Genomic DNA, 23,937 nt, shown 5'->3' on the forward strand with positions numbered 1-23,937 from the left:
CAGAATAAAATTCCTTAGTCCAGCAGGGTAAAGATGTAATGAATATGGCTATTTGAACCACTTTACGTCTTAGTAGCTGGAGGTTCTGATCAGAGCTTCCATATGTGGCTGAAGTTTACATGCTGCCTGGGAAGATATATTAATTATCTCTGCTGCATAACAACCCGTCCCAAATCTTAGAGGCTAAAATACTGATGGCCTCCTACTACATCTCCCAGTTTGTGTGGGTCAGGAATTTGAGAGTGGCTCAGCTGGGTGGTTCTGGCTCAAGGTGTCTCATGAGGCAGCAGTCAGGTGTCAACCAGGGCTGTACCATCTGAAGGCTCGACTGGGGCTGGAGGAGACATCTCCTAGGTGGTGCTCCATGTGGCTGGTAGGGTGGTGCTTCTTGGGAACTTGTTGCAGGGCCCTTCGAAAGTCCTCCCAGCATGGTGGTTGGCTTCCCTCAGAGTGAACAATTGAAGGGGCCAATGTGAAGGCTGCAACGGCTATATGATGTAGCCTTGAAAGCCACACACCTTCACAGCTGCCATATTCTGCAGGTGGCATGAGCCAGTCCTGGTTCCATGCAAGAAAGATATGCACGGGGCTTTGAGGCCAGGAGGTGTGCATCCCTGAAGGCTGTCTCGGAGGGTGGTTGTGGAAGCATCACTTGCAGACACTCTTCCTATCTGCACAGCTGGGGTGTCAGCTCTGGTTCTGTCCATAGCCCTCTACCAGGGCATCATAGGGGATGCAGAAACTGAAGCAGTGTAGATAGGTCTCTGGAATGTGCAGCCCACTTGCAGGATCCAGGAGCTTGCAGAATCCAGACTACTTGGGCTGTGGCTTCCACCCACCCCTTACCTCCCCTGTCCAGGAGCTGAGCCCTAGTGGAGCTGACTAATGGTGGGTCTTTAGCTGGTTCTGACTCTTGGTTCAAGTCTTTCCTGAATACCAGGATCATTACAATGATCCTACCCTGTGGTACCCATCCTCCTACGTCACCCCTCCAGCTCACCCTCACGCAGCCTGCTGAGCACTTCTTCTATGTTGGGTCATGCCCCTTCCCTGTTCCAATGCATCAGTGGCTGCACATCCAGCCATGAGCCCATGTCTGGCTTTTGCTGTTTCATGGGTGCCATGTTGCTTTGTGTTTCCACGTCTTTGCACATGGGCCCTCTTTCCAGAGGCACTCCCTTCACTTAGCTCCCCCAGGGAGTCCATCCTTCACATCTGTTTTCATCCTCCATGGAGCCTCCCCCCACAGAGGCAGGCGGGACCTTTATTCAAAGTAAGTAACCATTACTTATTGAGTACCTACTGTGCACCAAGCACTCTGCTGGGTGCTGTGGCCTGAACTGTGTCCCCCAATCTCCTGTGTTGGAGTCTTGGCCCCCAGAACCTCAGAATATGACCATATTTGGAGATGGGGTCTTAAAAGAGGCAATCAAGGTAACATGAGTTCACTAGGGGTGACCTGTTCCAGTGTGATCCGGGTCCTTACAATAAGGGGATCAGGACACATAGACACGCTCAGAGGGGTGACCCCGTGAGGACACAGGGAGAGGACAGCCATCTACACACAGGCAGAGAGGCCTCAGGAGGACCCCACCTGGCTGACTGCAAGCCTCTGGGACTGGGAGACAATAAGTCCTATGGTTTAAGCCGCTCAGGCTGTGGTATTGGTCAAGGTGGCCACTAGGCTTTCTTCAAATGTCGTATTTGGTCCTCACTCATGTCCTCAGGGTCCCCTATGAGGAAGGAAAATGTTCCACTCTACAGATAAGGAGAGAGCTTGTCTGGCACATGCCTGGTGCCATGCTTCCCGGTGCTGTGTCTCGGGGCTCACGTCTGCCCCCATCAGATGAGGACTATGCCTCACGCATCTTTGTTCACTCCTCTTGCCCCGACTCAAGGCCGGCAACAGATGGAGGATTTGTGTCCTGTCATAGCCACACTCACTGTCTGTCCTGCTGTGAATCACAGTTGCATCTACAGAAAGCCACTTTGTGGTGTAGACAGGCTCCATCCCCCTTGCAGCAGATTGGCTGTGGCTCACTGTGCCTCCGTATTACCCTCTCTCGCCACAGATTTGGCATCACTCCTTCTACCAGGTGCTCCGCATCGCCCCGGAGCAGCATCCTCTGATGATGACAGAGCCGCCTTTAAACACAATGCCCAGCAAAGAGAAGATGTCACAGGTAAGAGGCCAGGTGGTGGGCAATGGGTCAGGGAGCAGGTCATGGGGCAGCAGCTCTGGCCACTTTTCGAGCCTTGACCCTGGGGGATGCCCTCAGGGCATCGCCTCTTTGCTCAGCGAGATGAAGACACAGGAGACATCTGTCCCCTTTGACGCTGGTGGCAAGCAAGGCAGCTACCACGGGAAAGCTCCCCAAGGGGCCGGGCATGGGTGAAATGTTTACTGTGACTCATTTCAGGTGGACCCGACAGCAGGTCTGTGGGCAGGGCAGTTGTCCCTTTGCACAGGTGAAGGAGTGGGGGTGTGCAGGAGCAGAAGGGGTTTGGCTGAGGCTGCAGGGCAGGGGGTTAGGAGGTCCGCTGGGTCCTTCTCAGTCCTGCTGGGTCATGGGGCCAGCTTAGAGCTCCCAACCTGACCCAAGAGCTCCCAATGTCCCCCAGGAAGGAGTTCGTGGTACGTGTGGATAGGACTGACCTGGATGAACTGGATTGAACTGGTTCTCGGAGGCTGTCAAGGACAGATTGGTGGAGAAAGGAGGGTATCCTCCAGTAGACTGCAGAGTCTCCCTTAGGGCCCGAGGGGGGTCCAGGTGGGAGGGGGCCGCAGGGGCTGCCAGGTTCTAGGCACACCTAATGAGGATGTCCAGGGACTAATTAAGCAAGCAGCAAGGCTCTACCACCTGGCCCAGCACCCCTGGAGCCCAGGGGCGTCTCCTGCAGTGAGCAGTGACCCAGGGCAGGCCGGCAGCCCGCGGTACCACCTGCCCGTGGAGGAGGCTTGCTCCATGGCCCAGAAATAGAGCACCAGCAATCGGAGCACAGGCGTGAGCTGCTGCCTCATTTCAAACCAAGCCCCGAGGAAGCTGATGAATCTTCGCCCGCACGTGGTCAGGCCCACAGAAGTGGGCCACAGCTGGGCTCTGCGTGGACCGGGCACAAGGCCCACGGCCTGGAAACAGCAGGTAACCGGGCTGAGAACAGCGTGTGCCCATCATGGACCCAGTGAGCTGGAGAGAGAGAGAGAGAGAAGCAGGGTTGTCCCGCATTCAAGGGGAATATGCCATTGCCAAACTGTTGTAGGGGCCTCCAGAGAATCAGAACGGTGGGACACACACACACACACACACACACACACACACACAGATCTGCTTTAAGGAATTGGTTCATGTGATTATGGAGACTGACAAACCCCAGGATCTGCAGGGGTAGAGTCGGCAGGCTGGAGCCTTTTGCTCTGTTTGGATCTTCAACTGCTTGGATGAGGCCCACCCTCCATGGGGAAGGGTAATTGGCATTACTTGATCTATAGATTTAAACGTTGATATTATCCCCAAACACCCTCATATACACACCCTCAGAATAATGATTGACCAAGTGTCTGCGATCCCCATGGCCCAGTCAAATTGAAGGAAAAAATTTACCCTCACACAAGCCACTGTGCTGGCACTTGCCCACCTCCCCTGGGCTCACCGCCTGCCTTTCTGCCCCGGCTCTCTCTGAATCTACCCTTTGATTATACTGAGATTTCAGCATAAAAACAAAGGGACACACACGTGGGGTAATTTTGGTGATTCTTTACTGGAGAGATTATGCACAAAGGTGAGTATGAGTTTTAGAACAGTGACGTGAGCCAGTGTGGAGTTCTAGGCTAGTGATGGGGAGCCGGGCCCCTAAACCTGACAGGGCACAGGTGGCCAGCAGCCCAGAGAGGGTCTCTGCCAGGAGGATGGACCAGCAGGGACCAGCAGGGAGGGAGCAGGGACGTCCCCTCCTTCCAGCGTTGCCGTGGGCAGAACCCAGCCAGCGGGTCACCCAGGGAAGGGGAACTTTTGGCTACTGCCCAGGGCAGAGAGTGGCCGAGGAAGGTGGAAGCTTCTGTAGGCAGATGGGGGGCAGCCTGCAACGGTGGCCTCTGTGGGGACTCAGGGAGCAGCACGTCACTGCGGGAGAATGGAGTCCCCCCATCTGTGGACTCTCCCCTGCGAGCTCCTTCTGTCCAGGTGCCAGACTCCCCGGCCCCTCCCAGAGGCTGGAACAAACTGAGGAGCACAGGGCTGGTTCTCCCAGAATAAGTCTGCCTGTTAGCAGGATGTCTGGGGCTGCGTCCCAGTGGAACAGCAGGTGCAGGGAGCAGTGGGGAGCCTGATTCTGGCCCTGGCTCTCCCCACATGTGGGACCTGGGGTGGATTGCTTGTCGTCGAGGTGTCTTGATTTCCCTATCAGGATGGTAATGGCATCACACTGGGGATGTCACGGAAACGAGATGGGTCGAAGCCGTGACGTGTGTGTCACCGTGCTTAGCACCTGTTGAGCATTCCTCAAATGCTGCCTCAGTGTTCTCATCTGTAGGATGGGAGTTTGACCCCAGGATCCTGGAAGACCCTTCCAAGCTCTGTGACCTCTGGCCTCATGCCAGACCGGGGGAGCTGAGGTTGGTTTTTGTCCTTGCATTTTTAGGAGGTGGGGTTTCTAGTGGGATCACAAAAGCTGCTCTCCCACCTAGAGTCCATGCCCTGCCTCCTCCACCAGGATGCAGACTCTGGGGACGCCGGAGAGTGACACAGACTCACCGCCACTGCCGTGCCCATCTCTGTGTCCTTAAATGGGGTGCCTGCATCTGGGTGCCTCACCTTCCACGCATCATGTTACAAATGCACATCTGGGTGGTTTCCACTTGGGGGCTGTTGTGAAAGAGCCAGGTGCAAATGGGCATGAGCCAGTCTTTGCATGGACACGTGCTGTTGCTTGTCTTGGGTAAATCCCCAAGCCCCCACTGACAGCTGCCCTCAGACACATGCTTAGTGACCCCCAACACACTCAGTGGTGTTGCACACTGTGTGCAAATATTGTTTTCTAAAATGCTGTCTACTGGGTTTTGAGGTCTTTGCCAGAGGCCAGTTGGTTCACTTCTTGAGCAGCCCACACCCCAGTCACTTCCCTTACGGTCTTATACCACTCCAGGGCCACTGTACACCTGCCCTACTTGCCCCTGAGCCAGGTACCAAACTAAGGACAGCCCCTCTGCCCAGGAGCCTGTGAAATCATTCAGTTGAGCCAAATCACAGGGATCCTCCCAAACTTAGCTAACTACCGACTGGCCGTCCGTAAGATGCCCCGACGGCTCTAGCTGGCTGTCACCCTGTCCCCAGGTGCTACCCTCCTGTGGCCCTGTTGGCAGGTTTGGAGCTGTACCTCACAAAGTTTGCCGATCAGTGGTCCAAGTGACTGCGTGTTGGTCCCACCATCAAAAGAACCTTGAAATCTTAAACCCCAGTGTCACTATCTTGCAGGAGAATCATTCACTTGCTCAGCCAACCTCACAGTGACGGTGCCCAGCCTCCCACCCCTGCCACCTGTTCCCTAACATTCTTGTCCACCAGTCTCTCATGTGGACGAGGCGGAGACAATGTACATACCCCAGGGGGGACGCCATGGGCAACAAAAGCAGGGCTGTGCCTCCCCTGTCCGCGCCTTGCACCCTGTGTACAGTCAGTACCCAGGAGAGCATCCTGGACGCACTGTGCCTGGACTAAGTGTCTGGGGCGCAGTTAACACATAGTAACTGACGGCTTTCGTTGTTGCAATTGTTATAAAACAAGTAAAACATCCCAAATCAAAGTATTGTGTAAAGCCTGCCTAGCCTCCAAGAGTCGAAAGAACAAAAGCGTGGAGAGGACAATGTTGGCTTCACAGAGGCATTGGGGGTTCAGCATCACCCCCATCATGAAAACGGGGTGGCTCAGAAGATGATGCGATCCCCTCGGTCTTGTGGCAGCGTGTTACGTCTGCCCCGTCAGGTCCCTGGGAAGGATTCGAGCCCTGCGTTACTGGGAGGCAGTGTTGCGGAGCTCGTGGGCAGAGCTGGGCTGAAGAGTGGCACGCTCCCTGACTCCGTAGGCTGGATCTCTGGGGAGCCAGGTGCCCCCGCAGGTGGGCTTCATGCGCCCGAGGACTAAGGGAAGACCCGCCTGCTCTTCCGTCCACTGGCCTGGCGTCCAGCGCTTCCCATTGCTTCTCCGCAGATCCTGTTTGAGACCTTCAACGTGCCGGCCCTGTACTTAGCCAACCAGGGAGTCCTTTCTCTATACGCCTCTGGCCAGACCTCGGGTGAGTGGCCCCCTCGGAGCCCCGTGAGCCCACGCCTGTCCTCTTCCTCCCTGCCAAATAATGAATGAATGAAGGGAAGGATCCACGGGACGTGAGAAACACACTGGACAGCCCTCCTCCTAATTCCCTCCCGTCCTCCTGGGTAAGCAATTTGCTTCCACTCGGCTCACTTAGCTCCTTGACAGCTTTATCGAGGTGTCACTGGCGCATGATGAAGCCAGGGTGCCTAAGGCATGCAATTTAAGAAGTTTTGACGTGTAGATACACTCATGTAGCCACCAGCACAGTCAAGATAAGGGACGGATCCGAGACTTCTAAACCTCCCCCCTCCCCCGGCCCCACGCCGCCCCACGCTGCCCCCTCCAGGCTGTCCTCACATGCATTTGCATTTTCTGGAATTTTGCGTGAATGTTGTTGGGTATGCGCTCTTTTTCCTGTGGCTTTTTCCTCCTCAACATAATTATTTGGAGATTCATTCGTGCTGCTGTTTGTATTAATAGTTCATTTCTTTTTATTGCCAAGTGGTATTCCATTGTGTGAATGCACCATACTTTGCTGATTTATTTACCTGTGGATGGATATTTGGGTTGTTTCCAGTCGGGAGCTATTATAAATAAAGCTACTGTGAACATTTGTCTACAAGTCTTTGTGTGGACATACACTTTCGTTTTACTTGCATAAAAATACCTACAAGTGACATGATTGGGTCGGATGGTAAGAGTATTTTAATTTTTTAAAAATCCGCCAAACTAGCTCCCAGCATGGCTGCATGCCTTCATGCCTTGCTTGCCAGCCACATGAGAGTGCCCGTTCCTCCACAGACTGGCACGGCCGCTCTTCATCATGCAGCCCTTCTAGCAGGTGCACAGTGGCACCTCGCTGTGGTTTTGACTCGTAGGTTCCCTAACAAGCAGTAGTGGTGAGCATTCCATTATATGGAACTTTGGTGAAGTGTCTGTTCAAATGTCCTGTCAATTTTTCACTGACTGCATCTTTTTTATAAAAAAAGATTTTATTGGGGATCTCTGGGTGGCTCAGCGGTTTAGCGCCGGCCTTTGGCCCAGGGCATGATCCTGGAGACCCGGGATCGAGTCCCATATCGGGGTCCCTGCATGGAGCCTGCTTCTGCCTGTGTCTCTGCCTCTCTCTCTGTGTCTTTCATGAATGAATAAATAAAATCTTTAAAAATTAATTAAGTAAAAAGATTTATTTATTTATTTATTTATTTATTTATTTATTTATTTAGGAGAGAGTGAAAGAGTGCGAGGGCAGGGAGAGGGAAAAATAGACTCCATGCTGAGTGCTGAGCCTGTTGTGGGGCTTGATCCCATAACCCTGAGATCATGACCTGAGCCGAAACCAAGAGTCAGATGCTCAGCCAACTGAGCCACTCAGGTACCCCTGAGTTGTTCATCTTTGAGTTTTGGGAATGCTTTTTGTTCTCTATATCAGCCTCTCATTGGGTACATGTTTTGCAAAGATTTGCTCCCAGTCTCTGGCTTGGCTTTTCAGTTTCCTCACCATGTGCTTCGAAGAGCAAAAGTTTTTAATTTCAGTGAAATCTATTTATCCTTTGTGTGTGTGTGTGTGTGTGTGTGTGTGTGTGTGTGTGTGTGTGTCTCATGCTTCTGGTGTAAAATCTAAGAAACACATGCTGAACCCAAAGCTTTTCTGCTGTGATTCCTCCTAGAAGTTGTATAATTTTCAGTGTTACACTTAGTTCTGTGATCCATGTGGAGCGCGGTTTTGTGTGTGGCTTCTAGTACGCATGAAGTTTTTTTCTTGGTATGTGTATAGATGTCCAGTTGTTCCCACACTATTTGTTGAAAAGACAACTGAAGAGTGAAGACATTCTTCATCGAATTACCCTATGCATTTTTTTGGAAAACCAGTTGTCCGTATTTGTGTGAGTCTATTTCTATAGTCTGTGTTCTGTCCCAGCGATCTGTTTGTCTACCTCTAGGATGATACCACATTGTCTTGATTACAGGAGCTTTATAAATCTTGAAATATGATGTTAGTGCTACACCTTCGGACTCTTATTTTTTTTAAATAACATTTTGGCCATTCCAGGTTCTTTTCATTTTCATATAAATTTTAGAATCATGTTCTCAATTTCTACCAAAAAAAGTATCTTTGAGTTTTGATCAGAATTTCATTGAATTTATAGATCAATCTGGAGAAAATTGGTCTCTTAACAACAGTCATGTCTCCTGACTAATAAATATGGTATATCTCCTAAATGTTCTCTAATTTCTCTTGGCAGTGGTTCGTGGTTCACAGTGTAAAATCTGCGCAAACCAGTCATCAGATTTATCTCTAAGTATTTCATATATTTTGATTCTATTATAAACTCTATCTCTAGTTCAATTTCTGATAGTTCTGCACAAGTATATAGAAATACAAGTAGCTCTTGTATGCTGATATTGTATCCTGGCACCCTAACTAAACTAATTTATTAGTGCTGATAGGATTTTCTACTTAGGCAACCATGTTGTCTATAGTTTAATTTCTTTATTTCCAAACTGAGTGCTTCTTATTGTTTTTTTTTTTTTTCTTGCCTCGTTGCTCTGGCTAGAATCTTCACTCAATACTAAATGGAAATGGTGGAAACAGACATCCTTATCTTGTTCCAGACCTCAAAGGGAAATCATTCAGTCTTACTGAATGATTAAGTGCATTGTTAGCTATAGGTTTTTCATTGACATCCTTTATCAGTTTGAGGAAATTATCCAGTATTCCTAGTTTGATGAGTGGTTTTTTTTTTTAATCATGAATGGATGTTGGATTTTGTCAAGTGCACTCTCTGCCTTTACTGATAAGATCATGTAGAATTTCTCTTTTAGTTCTTTAACATGGTGAATTACATTAATTGATTTTTGAATGTTAACCAATCTTGCATTCCTGAGATAAAATCAATTTGGTCATGACTTGCTATCCTTTGCATATATTTGCTAGAATTTGTTTAGGAGTTTCGTGTCTGTGTTCATGAAGGATCATGGTCTGCCATGTTCTTTTCTTGTGACGTCCCCTCTCTCAGGGACCACTGAGATCGTCCTTTGTTGCTTGATGTCCAACATCTTAAAAACTGTTGTTTCCTGTATTTCTGTTTTAGGTGTTTCAGGTGTGTGGAGGGAACACACTCCTTGTTCCCTACCTTAGCTAGATGTGGAGGTCTTCATTTTAAATGTGAAGTCCTTGGTTACCAGAGCCAACATGTGAAAGAAGGCAATCGTCCAGACCACTAATCCACTCTGGATGGCTCTACAAGTCACCATTTCACACAGAGTGAAGCCTGTGTTTCCAAACCCACATCACAAATTTTGGACTAACACAGAGAGATGTAGTTTGCCTTGCTATCTAAAACGTACACATCCTTCACTGCATCTAGCCTCTTCCGACAATCAAGCGCCACCCAGAGATTCCCAGTGCCTACACTGATGGACAGTTTTTTAGGGAAAAAGCTGTTAGGAGCAGAATATTCTTCTTTCTCTTTTATCCTTTGGCAACTGCTGCTAATGCCTATATGTCTTGTTTAATAAGAAAATTTGCAGGTTTTCTGACCAAAACTTTGGTGTGACCTGGATAGGTTTTACCCTAGCACACTCCTACAGAAGAAAGTTTGCTCCTCAGATCTTTGCCTTCTCCTCCAATTATTTCCCATTTACCATCTCTTCCTGCAGACTTGACAATTGATAAGGGATGTCATGCACCCTGCATGATGATGCCAGCATGTTCTCTTGTCTAGGAACAACCATTGAATCTGGAGAAGGAATGACATACTTTGTGCCCATCATTGACGGCTGTGCTTTACATCAGTCGACCATCCAGGTGGACATGGCAGGCCAAGACCTAACATTGTACCTCCTGAAACTATTGACAAACAGTGGGCACTCGTTGGTGAGCACAGGTAGGAAATTGCTATTATTGGCCAAGTGAACCAGTCTCTGGGGTGTAATATCCTGCTTGGCTTGCTCAACCTGCGGCCTTCAATTTGTAAAGAAAGCTAAGACTACTTGACTATGATTCAAGTTTTACAAACAGGCCCATCTATATTTAGGGACATTTAGTGATTGGTAGTGGTTGATAATGACAATGAGAATCATGGTGATGATGATGATGATGACAATAGTGACGGTGGTGATGATGGTGATGGTGGTGATGATGAGGATGATGGTCACCATGTGCCCACCACAAGGAGCTGAGTTTTCAAAAAGTTGCTCTCTGGGGACAGAATGCTCCTGTGAACCATCTTGGGTCACATTTTTTCCCTTCCTCCATAGGTGATCGGGAATATATCCGGAACGTAAAAGAAAAATGTTGCTATGTGGCTCTGGACTTCGACAAGGAGAAAGTGAAAGCTGACTGTCCTTCCTACGCACAGAAGTATCAGCTGCCCGATGGCCAGGAGATCACCCTTGGGCGGGAGAAGTTCTTCTGCCCTGAAGGGCTTTTTCAGGCAGATCTCATAGGTAAGGGGAGGGAAGGGGCCAGGGGTGAGTCCAAACCTGGATAGCAGGATTGCTATAAAGGGAATGGAGCCCTGTAGCCAGGAGGGGGTACTGCTTTGAGTGGCAAGTTGGCACCCATTTCAAAAGTTCCTGTGATATTAACTATCACTTGTTAAACCCGTACTGTATGCCTGTGACTTTGGCGACCACCGTACACGGGCTATAGCCTACAATCCTTCCCCATCTGACACTGCTCCATGTTACAGATGAAGAAATCCAGTGCAGAGCACTAAATATTTGCCAGGTGTGACTGAATTCTACATGGGACCATATTTTTCTCTCCCATTATATATTATTCATACTCCGTCCACTCACAAAATAATTTGAAATATACAAATGGAGACAAAGCAGCTAAAACCATAGGTTTGGAAGAAACTAAATGTTTGGCTGATTCAGAGGTTCTTTTTAAAATTCTGGTATAGTTAACATCCAGTGTTTTATTAGCTTGGGGTGTACAATATACTGATTTGACAGTTCTATACTTCATCACCCAGGGCTCATCATGACATGTGCGCTCCTTCATCCCCAGCACCTGCTCCCCTAGCCCCCACTCACCTCCTTCTGGCGGCCAGCAGCATGTTCTCTGTAGTTCAGAGTCTGTTTCTTGGTTTGTCTCTCTGGTTTGTTTTTTTCCCCTTTGTTCATTTGTTTTGTTCCTTAAATTCCACATACGAGTGAAATCATATGGTACATGTCTTCCTCTGATTAACTTATTTCACCTACTATCATACCCTCTAACTCCAACCATGTCATTGCAAATTGCAATGATTTCATTGCAAGATTTCATTCTTTCTTTCTGGCTGAATCATATTCCATTGTGTATACACACCACCTCTTCCTTGCAGCATTGTTTACAATGGCCAGATGCTGGAAGCAGCCCCAGTGATCTAGAGGTCTTACACGAGCACTGAGTTGGCTAAGCTCCCTGGCAGGCGTGCAGAACAGGAAAAAAAATGATGGCTTGTAAAATCCCCATTGACAGGGAAGATTTCCAGGTAGTCATGGAAGACCAACTATTTCCTGGAATCAATTTTTAAAAATTTTAGAAAATTTAAAAATATTTTTAAAAATTAAAAAAAAATAATTGGTTACAAGGGGCAGAGGGGAATAAAAAGGACGGAGCCACTTCCCCACAATTAGTGCCTAGTAAGGACATGGCTGTTACATCTAGTGTGAGTGGGTTGGCTTTACCTCCGCTTTCCCCATTGGACTGTGCAGTGGAAAATGGCTTCAATCATAGCATGTGCCCCCAAAATATTAGGTGGACACGTGAAACCATCCCTGAATGAAGTTCCTCACTGACAATGTGAACATTCTCCTCTGAGTCTGGGTAGGCCTCTATGAGCAGGAGCACACAGCCAACACCGTGATGAGAGTGAAGCGTTTGCAGCTCATGCTCATTGGGTCTGGCACGTCCTGGACGATTCCAGAAGATCAGCCTTTTCAGACTTTATCCCGAGGCTGTGTGGTCCATGCTATCCCAGATGAGGACAACAAGACATCCTGTCGCTGTCATGAAGGGCTCTTCCCCCATATATGTGTTTATGTGTATGGACTAATGATGAGTCTAGGAAGGATGTTAAATAGACGTATTGTGGTGATCATTTTGCAATATATACACATACCGAATCGTGAAGTTGTGCACCTGAAACTAATATAATGTGGTGTGTCAATTATACCTCCATTAAAAAATAAATATTTTTTTTCAAAAAGGAGGAATTAGTATAGTTTTCAAAGGCCACCTGAGCAAGGACACCACCTCTGCAGAAACCCGTTTATAAGAGCAATTGATACCGTGGCATTAAATTTTAATAATTGTCAGTTAACATTTGGGTATAAATCATCTCAGATGAGAGAAGAAATTAATGTTTGTTTATTCAGCCATTGGCTAGTCAGTCCCACGTAGTCGCACACAGTATCTTGTTGAAATCTGTAAGGGCCCTGGGGTCAGTGGTGCTGATGTTTGCCACCACACTCGGAGCTGAGGCTTGGTTGGGGGGGAGTCCGCGCCTCCCCAGGGCCTCCAACTGGGAGGAAAGAGCCCGAGGCTGCAGCCCCCAAACCTCTGCCTTCCTCCGCCCATCTTGACAGGGAGACGTGAGCCAGGCATCCACATGAAGGCCTTCCAGAGCATCAGCTCTTGCAATTCTGCCCTCTGGAAGATTCTCTTCAGCCACATCGTATTGTCTGGAGGAACTGGCTCCTGTTCTGGCTTGTGCTTCCGGTTGCAGAAAGAGATATCTGCCCTGGTTTCCCCTACGATTAACGTGAAGGTACGGTGCCCCAACCCACCCTTCGGGGACTTCCTGCATTCATTGCACAGAAAATTCTAGAATACCAGGTGTGCCAGGCACGTGGTCAGGTGCTTGAGGAGTGATCAGTAAACAAAAGTCAGGAACATTAATGGCTCACATGCTAGTCAGTGAAGGAAGCCGTACAATACAAACCAACATGCCAGGGAATACAGGTGTTAGGAGGGGCTGTGAGCCACGGGGGAAGCAGCCAAGGAAGGAGGCGTGAGTGGTCAGGGTGGGTCTCCTCAGGAAGGCGACATCTGAGGAGATGCTCAGAGGACATGCTCGAAGGAGACGCTTGGGGGAGATGCTTGGGGAAGATGCTCGGGGGAGATGCTCAGGGAAGATGCTCAGAGGAGATGCTTGGGGGAGATGCTCAGAGGAGATACTTGGAGGAGATGCTTGGGGAAGATGCTCGGGGGAGATGCTCTGGGGAGATACTTGGGGAAGATGCTTGGGGGAGATGCTCGGGGGAGATGCTCGGAGGAGCAGGGGAGCCATAGGGATGTCTGTGGAAGCACGGTCAGGCAGAGGGAGCAGCCCCTGTGGCGGGGGAAAGGAAAGGCTGGGTTGGCGGGGGCTTCAGAAGGAAAGGCCGGGTTGGCGGGGGCTGAGCCAGGAGAAGGGCAGTGAGGTCAGAGAAGCGTGTGGGGCTTCGACCCTGAGCAGAGCCAGCCCAGAGGATGACTCCAGCTGCTCTGGGGAGGGCTGACTTTGGGGGTGGGGCACGGACTGTCAGGTGCGGTGCAGGGTGGGCCAGTGCTCCAGATGAGGGTGGAAGGTCCACAGGGAGGAGGTAGCATGTCCCCCAGTGTTCCCGCCTGAGCAGCTTGAGCGATGTGGCTGCCATCCCTGCAGGCGGGAAGACCACTGGGAGACTAGCTGGGGGAGACGTCAGGTGTCTCTCTGGCGCCTGAGAGCTGGTCAAGGACAGTTACAGAGTTTGGAGGTGGAACAGGGGCTCCAGGTGCACCCGTTGGAGGCTTCTGCGGAGGCAAGGTGCTCTAAGGCCAGAGGGACCCCAGAGAGGGGTAGACGGGGAGGAGGACTGGCTCAGGTGGACGAGAGGTGAGGGGGGTGACAGTGCAGACATGGACCATGCGTTCAGGGCCAGTGCCAAAGGCCCAAAGGAAATCAGTCATCTGCCCGGCTCTGCTCTTGCTTGGGCTTCTTGCCCTCGTCCTGCCACCACGTAAAATTGTTATGTATGTATTCAGTTTTAAAGTAATGGCTTAAAAAAAAATTAAGTAATGGCTTTTATTTTTTAGGGAAATGTTAGGTTTACAGGGCTCCCGAAGGTGACTAGTTCTGCAAACGTTGCCCAGTGGTCTGTGGTTTTTCCTCTTTTTCTTTTCTTTCTTTTAGCATGTTTTTCCTATTTCAACCCTTTGGCCATTTTTCTGTTGGTGGTTTTGCATTCTTCTGAATGCATAAATATCCCAGTTTTGTGCATGCTCTGTGGGATCTGAGAAGACACAGACGGGGTAGGTGACTCGTCTGAGTGACAGCCTGTTGGTGGCAGCAAAGACCAGTGGGTCTCTGGGTGGCCGAGACTGCTCTCTCCTCTGCCGGATGCCTGACCCTGAATGTGCTCTTTCCCCTACCTCTGACTCTTCCTTTTTTTTCTTTAAAATTTGTGCACTATTTCTTTTCTTAACCAATAGGAACAAATGCTTCCCAGCCAGGCAGGATTCTGTGGGGCCACAGAGCTGGCGAGCAACAGTAGCCGAGTTAGAGAATCATCCTCTAGAGTCATCCCACGTCTCCCTGGACCTTGGGTGTTCTGAATCCTCGCTCCAAATCCCTTTTCCCTGCTAATCCCTGTGGCAAAGCATCTGCCTTCCTGCGTTAAAACAACAAGCCTGTTCTATTGTGTGGTGTATCCACATGCCTTTAGGAAGGTCCGTGGACACATGAGGACGGCCACTGTCTGACCTTGAGCAAGTGAATCTAACCTTGAGCCATAGAGGTCCCACCTGGTGGTGGGCGTGGTGATGTCTGGCTCCTCCAGGCGCAGAGGTGCCTCCGACCTGGGGCAGACGCTCTGTTCTCTCCCAGAATCGAGGGCGAATGTGCACAGGGCAGCTGTTGGTGCGAGTCAGGGCTGAGCACAGTGAAAGTCTCGAGCGTGAGTGTGAAACGACAGGGATTTCTCCAGGTTGTTCAATCCCCTGTGATTTTTGCTTTGCTCCTCTGTATTTTCTCATTTTTCTGCAAAACACATATGCCTTCCACGTAGACTTTGTAGAACTTGATGTATCATGCATTCTAGAGGGATCCTAAGAGCCAAGGGGAGTCCTTTCTGCTCCTGCTCCTTTTATCCTGTAGTTTAAAGCCACAGGCAGACAGCGTGTGGACCGACACGCTTCTTCAAAGGTCAGAATAAATAGTATTTGCCTGGAGGGTAGAAACAATTGCCCGTGAGCTTCGTTCAGGGATGGCTGTTTTATGTCCCAAGTTAATTAATTAATTAATTAAATTTTTAAAAAAAGATTTTATTTATTTATTCATGAGAGAGAGAGAGAGAGAGAGAGAGAGGCAGAGGGAGAAGCAGGCTCCCTGCGGGGAGCCCAACGTGGGACTCGATCCCCGGTCTCCAGGATCCCTCGCTGGGCTGAAGGCGGCGCTAAGCCACTAAGCCACCCAGGCTGCCCTTATGTCCAAATTTAGAAAAGTATTTTGATTCTGGTTTCTTCCCCTCTCCCCCGCCCCCCGCTCCTCCCCTGCAATCCCCCCCTCCCACACCCCTTCCCTGCCTCCACCCTTCCAGGTGTCCACCTGCCCCTACTCCACTTACAGTGCCTGGGTGGGCGGCTCCATCCTGTGCTCACTCTCCACCTTCAAGGACATGTGGGTCACTAGCAAAGAGTATAAGGACATCGGTGCCTCTATCGTCAGTAGGAGAACCTTCTGATCTGCAGCTGTGTGGATCTGTGTGGACCTGTCCTATCAATACCAGCTCCAGGCTGAGCCCCAACTTGGCTGGATCAATCAGAGCTCAGGACCAACTTGAACATGAGGGTGGTCCTTCCTCCCCATACTTCTGTAGATGTGGCCAATAAAGGACAGACACCCTCTCTCTGGGCACGGTTTGCAGCGTCTTGGGAAATGCTCACAGGGCACTCACTTCACTAACACAGGGCAACGAAGCAGGGAGGGGGGATTTCTTTCTTTCCTTTTTTTTTTTTTTTAGATTCTATTTATTTATTCATGAGAGACACACAGAGAGAGGCAGAGACACAGGCAGAGGGAGAAGCAGGCTCCATGCAGGGAACCTGATGCAGGACTCGATCCCAGGACCCCAGGATCACAACCTGAGCTGAAGGCAGATGCTCAGGCGCCCCGGGGAGGGAACTTCTGCTAACCCCTGTGGACGGTCAGCATGGTCAGGTGCGTGGCAGTAACGAACATCCCCTAGGCTCACAGCCGTAAACCAGCCTGATCCCCACTTGTGCTGCTGGTTCATTGTAGGCCAGAGGGGCTCTCTCCTGCATCATCCTCGCTCCAGAATCTGGCCGACAGAGCGGACACTGTCTGGAACATTGTCATTTACTGTGGGTGAGCATAAGATCCCCCTGGTGGGCCTTTCATCGGCAACGAAAGTCTCCAGCCCGACCGGGACACTGGGCACATCTGCTCACGGTTAATTGGGCAGGACGAGTCACATGGCCCCAAACCACCACAGGGACTGGGAAGTGCCATCCTGCTACAGACACGCCGTCCCAAATGGGGAGGACAGCGCAGATGCTCTGGTCAGGAGGACACCATTAGGGCGGCAGCCAGGGCACACATGATGCCAGGGGTTTAATCCTCATGCGCCCAGCTGTGAGATTGGTTTATTAAAACCGATTTCATGATTCAGGAACTGAAACTAAGAGAGGCTAATTAACTTGGTGAAGGTCATTGAGACAATGATGGGGAATTCAAGTCTGTGCATAAACCTCATAGGGGTGCAGAGGGTGAGCAACATAGGAGAGAAGGACCAAAACAGTGGGGGAGCAGCTCCCCCACCGAGCACAAGGTTTCCCTGTCAACAGAGCCCTGGGAGAGTCCCATACACAGATGCCCTCTGATGACATTTCTGAGCATCAAAGGTGACGAATAAATTCTAGACACAGTGAGAGACGACAACAGCAAACAGGTAAACTCTAAAGTAGGGCTACTAGGAAAAATCCAGAATGCCAGTTAAACCTGAATTTCAGAAATAGAGCAAAAAACTTTTAGAAGAAGCCCATCCCAAACATTGCCTGGGTTTTTGTTTGCTAAATCTGGCAACTACTCTAAAATAAAGAGGTCCTACTGCATCAGAACTCCTACCTGCAAAGATGGTGTCGGAAGATAAGAAGCTGCAGGGAATTCCCTACCTCGTCCCACCGCTTGAACCAGCTGAACTTGAACTCCATCCGAGGACTCATTAGTTGAGAAGCCAGTAAATCTCACTTTTATTTAACCTAGATTGCAACTAAAGATGATTCTTTAAAGCAGACAAGGTCTTGAACACAATCTCATGACCTGTGGGGGATATTTAACATTTTCTTTGTCTGTATATTTGAACCTTAATTTTGCACTTTGACTTAGCCTCGGATGTTCTTCTCTAAACACCCAGTTTAGAGCATGTACCTTCTTGAGGATTGGATTCATTCATTCATTCGGTCTCTCCTCCTTCCAAAAAGCCCCATTCCACGAGGGTTCATGGGCCGGGGAGGATCAAGTCAGGAGGACCTATGTTGGAGTTCTAACTCAGGCGCACTCCAGTTGTGAGTTCTAGAACAACTCGTGTCCCCTCCTCAAGCCTCTGTTCTGCCATCTGTGAAAGGGGGTGTCACACAGTTAGTGGGTTTTGCTAAGGAAGGGCCCAGTGTGAGGCCCCTGGTGGTGCCAGGGTCTTGACATCTTCACCGTCAGCACCGCAAGCCCATGCTGCCCCCCCACCCCGCCCCCCGAGTTGGAACCAGCCTGGCCGAGAGCCCCTCCCGCTGGCTGTGTGGCCGTCTCTACCCCACGTCTCAAGCCGCCAGAACGAGCAGCAGGCTTGGACGGAAGGAACGTTCTGTGCTCCCGGGGTCCCTTTCCTCTATCTGCTCTCCCGACCTTCTGGCAAAAGTTTGCAAGCACCGACTTGTAGCAGGTGCCACACTGGATGCTCTTGAGGAAGAGATGAAAAAGCATCGTTCCTGCCTCCTCAGAAGTCAGTGAATGTATGAGAGAGGTTCTGGGGTGCAAGGGTGCTGGCAGGAGGCTCGGGGGAGGTGAGTGGATTCCCACCCTGTGTTCCATGTGGAATCACAACCAAAGCGTCCACTGTAAGGGCGCATCTCACCTGAGTGCTGGCAAGTCCTCCTGGGGAGGCGTGAGCCAAGGAATAGAGCCCCCCCCAGAATTCAAGGAGGGGCAGGGTCACTGGGCCAGCCCTTCCCGGGGCAGCCAGGTGGCTGCAGGTGGCAGAGAGGGCCAGTGCCCCGAGGCTGGGGACAGGGATCACCAAGGAGGGCTAGCGTCTGCCCCCTGTCTGTCTCTGTTTCCAGTCTTCTTCACGTGGGGGTCTCCCCCTAGGTCAGAACCCCTGAGTTGTTGTCGGCTTACAGCCTCCACGCGCGTCCCCCAAAGCCTGCTCGGAGCTTGCTTTCTGAGGACAGAATGTGCACCTGGACAGAAGGGGAGGTGTGGACAGTGTTACGTGGCCTGTGGAGCCCGGGGGGGGACCTCCTCAAGAAGTTCCCAGCCTGGCCCCCCGGAGAGACTGTCCATTCCTGTTCTTCCCGGCATAGTTCGAGAGGGCACTACTAGAATCTTCCAGGAGGCTCTGCAGGATGGTAGATGATTTTATTCCCTAAGCCCACACAATGGCTCCTAGACTTTCTGCAGAATGGCATTGGGGGCTTCCAGCCCAACAGGCTGAGAAGGAAAGGAGCCAAGCTCTCCGGGCTTAGAGAACCTGGGCTGCTGGGCACCACCTGGGGGTGGGGCTTGGGAGAAAGTCTAAGACCACCAGCACACCCACCCCGCCCTCCCCCGCCCGGCCATGGCCGTGGTGGGCAGGGTCCCCTTCCCCTCCCTGAGGCAGGAACCCTGGTGCTCAGAACTCACACAGGGTGTGGACGTGTCTGAAAGGGCAGATGGGTGTGTCATTCTCCAGTTGGGTGTCCCTCAGCTCCCGCCTGCTGTGTGTCCAGGGTGGTCAGACATGGACTATTCTGAGCAGTACAAGTGACAGGGCATGCCTGACTGGGGGGCCCAAGTGGTCTTAGAGGCTGGGTGAGATGGGAATTCAGGCTTCCTGGGGACCACAAAGTGAGGGAAGGGTCAGGGAGCCCTTCACAGCCAGGAATGAGGGCGATGGAACATGGATGCTCACTAGGGGTCTCCTTTCCCAGAGGACCAGCCTGGCCCTCTGGACCAAGGGGGTCCCTTGAGGGTAGCGGGGGGAGCTCAAACCACAGCAGTGGCATTGACCAAGGATGGGATGGTGTCCTCACCCCCAGACAGTCAGGTAAGGAGCCATCTCTTCTCCCTCTTCCCACCCCACACACACTGGAGCACCTAGGGCAGCCAAGAGGGTGGGGCATGATGTAAACAGACCCTTCCACTCTCCTCACTTGGCTGCTCCCCTGGCAGAAGTCAGGGCTGGCACAGTGGGAGGGGGACATGGAGAAAGGAAGACCTTGAATCAAATATGACATTTATTCACCCACCATCCATCCACCCATCCACCCATCCATCCATCTATCCACTTAGTCACCCATCCCCCTCTCACCAACCCATCCATTTACCATCCACCCATCCATCTATCCACCCACTCACCCATCCTCCACACATCCATCTATCCATTCAACCACCCATCCATCCACCATCCATCCACCCACCATCCACTCATCCACCCACTTATCCATCTATCCACTCACCCACCCAACCACACATCAGTCCAACCATCCATCTCTCCACTCACTCACCCATCCATCCACCAACCCATCCATTCATCCACCCACTCATCCATCCGCCTACCCACCTACCTATCCATCCAACCAACCAACCAACCAACTCCATTCTCTCCATTCACTCACCCATCCAAACATCCATTTATCCATTTCTTACTTTGCCTGAACAAAAGTCATGGCCAAAGCAATGGGAGAGGGGTACTAAGGGAGAAGGGTCTGAATCAAATAGAACAATAACATTTTAAAACAAACAGGACCAACTTGCAGAAAAAATAATGAGGCTGCCTCAGCAGTTCTACAAGCATAACTTGCTTTATCCCAGCCCTCCACACATTATCTCCCTCGGTCTGCGCTGCACACATGGAAGAAGGAGGAGCTACAATGATCCCTAGTTCGAGGACACACCTGAGGTCACACGGCTAAGATTCAAACCCAGGCAGTTGACTGGTATCCTTCCCACAGTAACAGCAATAGAATCGGGGTGAGCTCTCACCCAGATTTCCTGCTGTTCAGCAGGAAAGAGCAGGGGCGAGACAGGGCCTGACAGCACAGTCAGAAGCAATTACTGAGAAAACTATCCACATTTATATCCCAATGAGTCAAGAGTCCTCAATGATGGGCTCCATACACACGTACCCAGAAATCGGGCTTGCCTGGGCTCTCCAGAGCAGTGTAACCATCAGCACCCAGCAAGCGGATTTATAATAGCTACTCGAGCGCGAGTTTCTCCTATTAAATACACAACAATTAGTGATCCTAATAGTCCATAACGACTTAATTGGATGCTGAAAATTGCTTTGTTAAAAGCCATTTGAGGGGTTGGGGTAAGTAACTGTCAATTCAGCCTCCAGATGACTTTCCTGTTCCTGGAGAATTGGTCATCGCCCTCAGCTGGGTTTTCAGTCCCAGCCCGAGGTGTGACTCACTACGGGCAGCTCAGACCCCAGGCCCATCACTCCCCGGGAGGTCAGCTGGACTTCGGGTCTCCTGATGCTCCTGCCTGCACAGCGGCCAAGAGGGAGGGCGGTAGGAAGTCTCAACAGGGGCCATTCTGTGACTCCCAGGGCTTCCTGGCCCAATTTGTGATTTCAAGTGTAGCACCCCTCACTCAACTGATGCAGGATGCCGCTGCAGCTGGGGGTGCAGTTGCGGGCCCAGCCCAGCCTAGGTCTCTGCACTTCGATGCTTGCTACTCATGAATAGAGAGGCTGGGCTAGGGATGACCCAAGGGTACTGTGTCCTATTTTTTATTTTCATCCATCCACCTGTTCATCATCATCCATCTGTCCACCCATCCCACTATCGCTCCCTCCCTCCATCCACCATGGTCCGTCTATCCCAGAAGGCCTTGCAGGAAGTCGTCAGGTGCTAGTAATGGGTACACTTGCATCTAATTCAAAGTGCATGGGGCAGCCGGGGTGGCTCAGCAGTTTAGTGCTGCCTTCAGCCAAGGGGTGATCCTGGAGACCCGGGATCGAGTCCCATGTCAGGCTCCCTGCGTGGAGCCTGCTTCTCCCTCTGCCTGTGTCTCTGCCTCTCTCTCTCTGTCTCTCATGAATAAATAAATAAAATTTTTTAAAAAGGAAGTACATGTAAGGCAGGGGTCTACCACTGCTGAAGCTCTCACAGGCAAGCACCCAAGTGGGTGGCTTCTGGGAGCGGTCTTCAGACGCTCTGATGGTGGCAGTGGGGCCCTGGCTCCAGAGCCCGAGGATATAGCAGCAGCTTCCCAGCTGACATCCCGTTAGCAAAGAGCCAAGAGCTTTCTTTGTTGGCTCAGTTTTGCTTTCAAAGTTGTTCTTGAATTTGCAGCTCAGAATCCATTTCCTCAGCCTCGCTAGGGCTCCCTCTGGCCCTGCCCTGTGCTAACCCCTGGTGAATTCCTTCCTATTTTACCCAGTTGGCGTGGACTCTATTCTCCGCAACTGAGCCCCGACAGAGCCGATGCAAGGAGCCTTCTCTTCTGGGAGAAGGGCTTTTATTTTCATCAGCTTCTCAATGGGGCTGTGACCCAAGAAAGGCTGAAAGCCTCACCCATTGGTGATTCGCGGGAAGATCTGCTGGGTCAAGGTGGGTGTCCGGGGAGGCTTGGGGGAATGCTTCTAAAAAGCGCTGCTAATTTACATTCTACCCATCTGGAATTTCAGATCCTGGGTCTAATTAACGCACTCACCTGCAGCCATTTCATATCCAATTCAATTCAACATGTTCAATGAGTTGTTTAATAAATATGCACAGAATGAGCTTTCGCCAGGCCCCGCGCTAGTTGCTGGGGAAGCAGACGCATCTGCCTCAACTCCTGCCGGGGGAGGTGGGGCGGCTCAGCCACTGCCTATGGAAGAGAAACCCCACAAAATGAGCCATTGCTCTACGGGGCCATGAAGAACACAGAGACGTGTGCAGCCCCCTGTGGAGCGTGCACAGGGCGACAAAGCACCCCCGAAAATGCCTGTGAACACCCACAGTAGCAGGTGGCAAAAATGGCCACAAATTCTGCCCCTGCCCCAGGAGGTAGAGTCCGCTTCTCCATCCCTCGAGTATGGGTTGGTCCTGTGTCGAGCCCGCGACCATGGCAAAAGTGAGGCCAGCCAGGGCTGGAAAGGCAGTTGTGCATCAGCTTGCCCTTGGAGATGCTGCAGCCACTGCCGTGCAGGGTGTGGATCCCCCAACCACCAGCTGGCGGTGGACGGGGAGCGAACCCAGCCGAGCCCAGCAGAAGAACCACCCAGTGGGCCCAGCCTGCAGGTGGGGCACGTATTCATGAGCTGATAAATGGTTGTTCTTTTAAACCACCAAGCTGTGGGGCCGCTACCCCTGTTCTGTGCCCAGAATTGTAACAATAATGGGCGAATATTCTCTGCTTTCAGGTAACTAAGACATCACACCTAAAATGAAATTTGCATTTGGAGTAGGGCCCCCACCACCTGCATGATTAGTCTTCTGGAAACTTCTTCTCAGTCTGAAAGCAGAGAACAATGTCTGATGGCCCAAGTGCGGGCCAGATTCAGTCCTTTGGTATAAAAGCCATGCTCCAAGCGAACTGAGAGGCAGCCGTGTCTGGCAGGCACTCCATCACGGTCGAGGATGGGCGGCTGGCAATGGGTGCTGGCGGCAAGGCTCCCCTGCTGCCGACCCTGCCAGCGTGGTCCCGAGGCTGGCCAATCCAAAAGGACACTCACTGGGTCTCCTTAGGCAGACCCGGGCTTTGAGTTCCAGCCCTGCCACTCAGTGTGGACATGACCTTGAGCAAGCCGGGTCACCGGTCAGAGCCCCCACTTGCTGGACTGACAATACTAGCTCCCAGGTAATCAGGAGGTGGGAGCCAAGGGCTCGGGGCTCGGTACATGCGTGCCGGCATCCTCTGCTCCCAGCTGGCTCAAGGCTCAAGGTCACCTTAGTAACCTTGACCTTGGTAACAGCGGTGACAACCTGGGTGACACCACAGATGGGCCCAGGGGTATGCCGTGCTGAGTGAACCAATCCAGACACCCCAAAGGACAGGCGTCGCACGATCTCACTCACATGTCGAATCTAAAAATTCCAACTTGTGGAAGCAGAGAGCTGGTGTGGCTGCCAGAGGCTGGGGCTGAGGAGGTGACAGTCAGAGGGTAGGGTGTCACTCGTGCAGGACCTGATGGTCCCAGGTGGCTGGAGTTAGCCATTCTGTACCGAATACTTGAATGGCGGAGGGGACAAGGCTGTCCCCCCAAGGATCTGAGAGCGGAGTGCAGAGCAGCTGCTACAACACAGAAGCGTCTTTAAAACCTTGTGTCTTCTCTTTCAAACGTGCGCAGTTAGTACTTCTCTCCAGCTGTTTGTTTTAAGGTAAAACATTTGAAATTGCTTACCAATTAAGTTACTCAGCTCTCCCTCCGAAGACGCGTCGGAGGAAAATGCACGTCTGGGAAG

The 23,937-nt window shown here is 51.1% G+C and overlaps 1 protein-coding gene across 5 annotated transcripts in view; it reads left to right on the forward strand.

Moving 5' to 3' along the window:
* The window catches only part of LOC483676 (actin-85C-like), a 32,990-nt gene extending 15,485 nt beyond the window's left edge, over positions 1 to 17,505 (forward strand). For 2 of the 5 annotated variants that reach the window (XM_038563623.1, XM_038563624.1), the window contains exons 6-11: positions 2,073 to 2,183; positions 6,204 to 6,288; positions 10,037 to 10,198; positions 10,572 to 10,760; positions 12,891 to 13,072; positions 16,565 to 17,505. In XM_038563623.1, the coding sequence (XP_038419551.1) occupies positions 2,073 to 2,183; positions 6,204 to 6,288; positions 10,037 to 10,198; positions 10,572 to 10,760; positions 12,891 to 13,072; positions 16,565 to 16,864 (1,029 nt within the window). In that variant the 3' untranslated portion in view covers positions 16,865 to 17,505. Of the gene's footprint in view, positions 1 to 2,072; positions 2,184 to 6,203; positions 6,289 to 10,036; positions 10,199 to 10,571; positions 10,761 to 12,890; positions 13,073 to 15,863; positions 16,183 to 16,564 lie in introns of those variants that run through there. The other 3 variants (XM_038563625.1, XM_038563627.1, XM_038563626.1) reach the window with 3 other exon arrangements.
* Positions 17,506 to 23,937: the final 6,432 nt, after the last annotated feature.

The sequence above is a fragment of the Canis lupus genome, chromosome 18 (genome assembly GCF_011100685.1).
Source record: "Canis lupus familiaris isolate Mischka breed German Shepherd chromosome 18, alternate assembly UU_Cfam_GSD_1.0, whole genome shotgun sequence".
Lineage (NCBI taxonomy): Eukaryota > Metazoa > Chordata > Mammalia > Carnivora > Canidae > Canis > Canis lupus.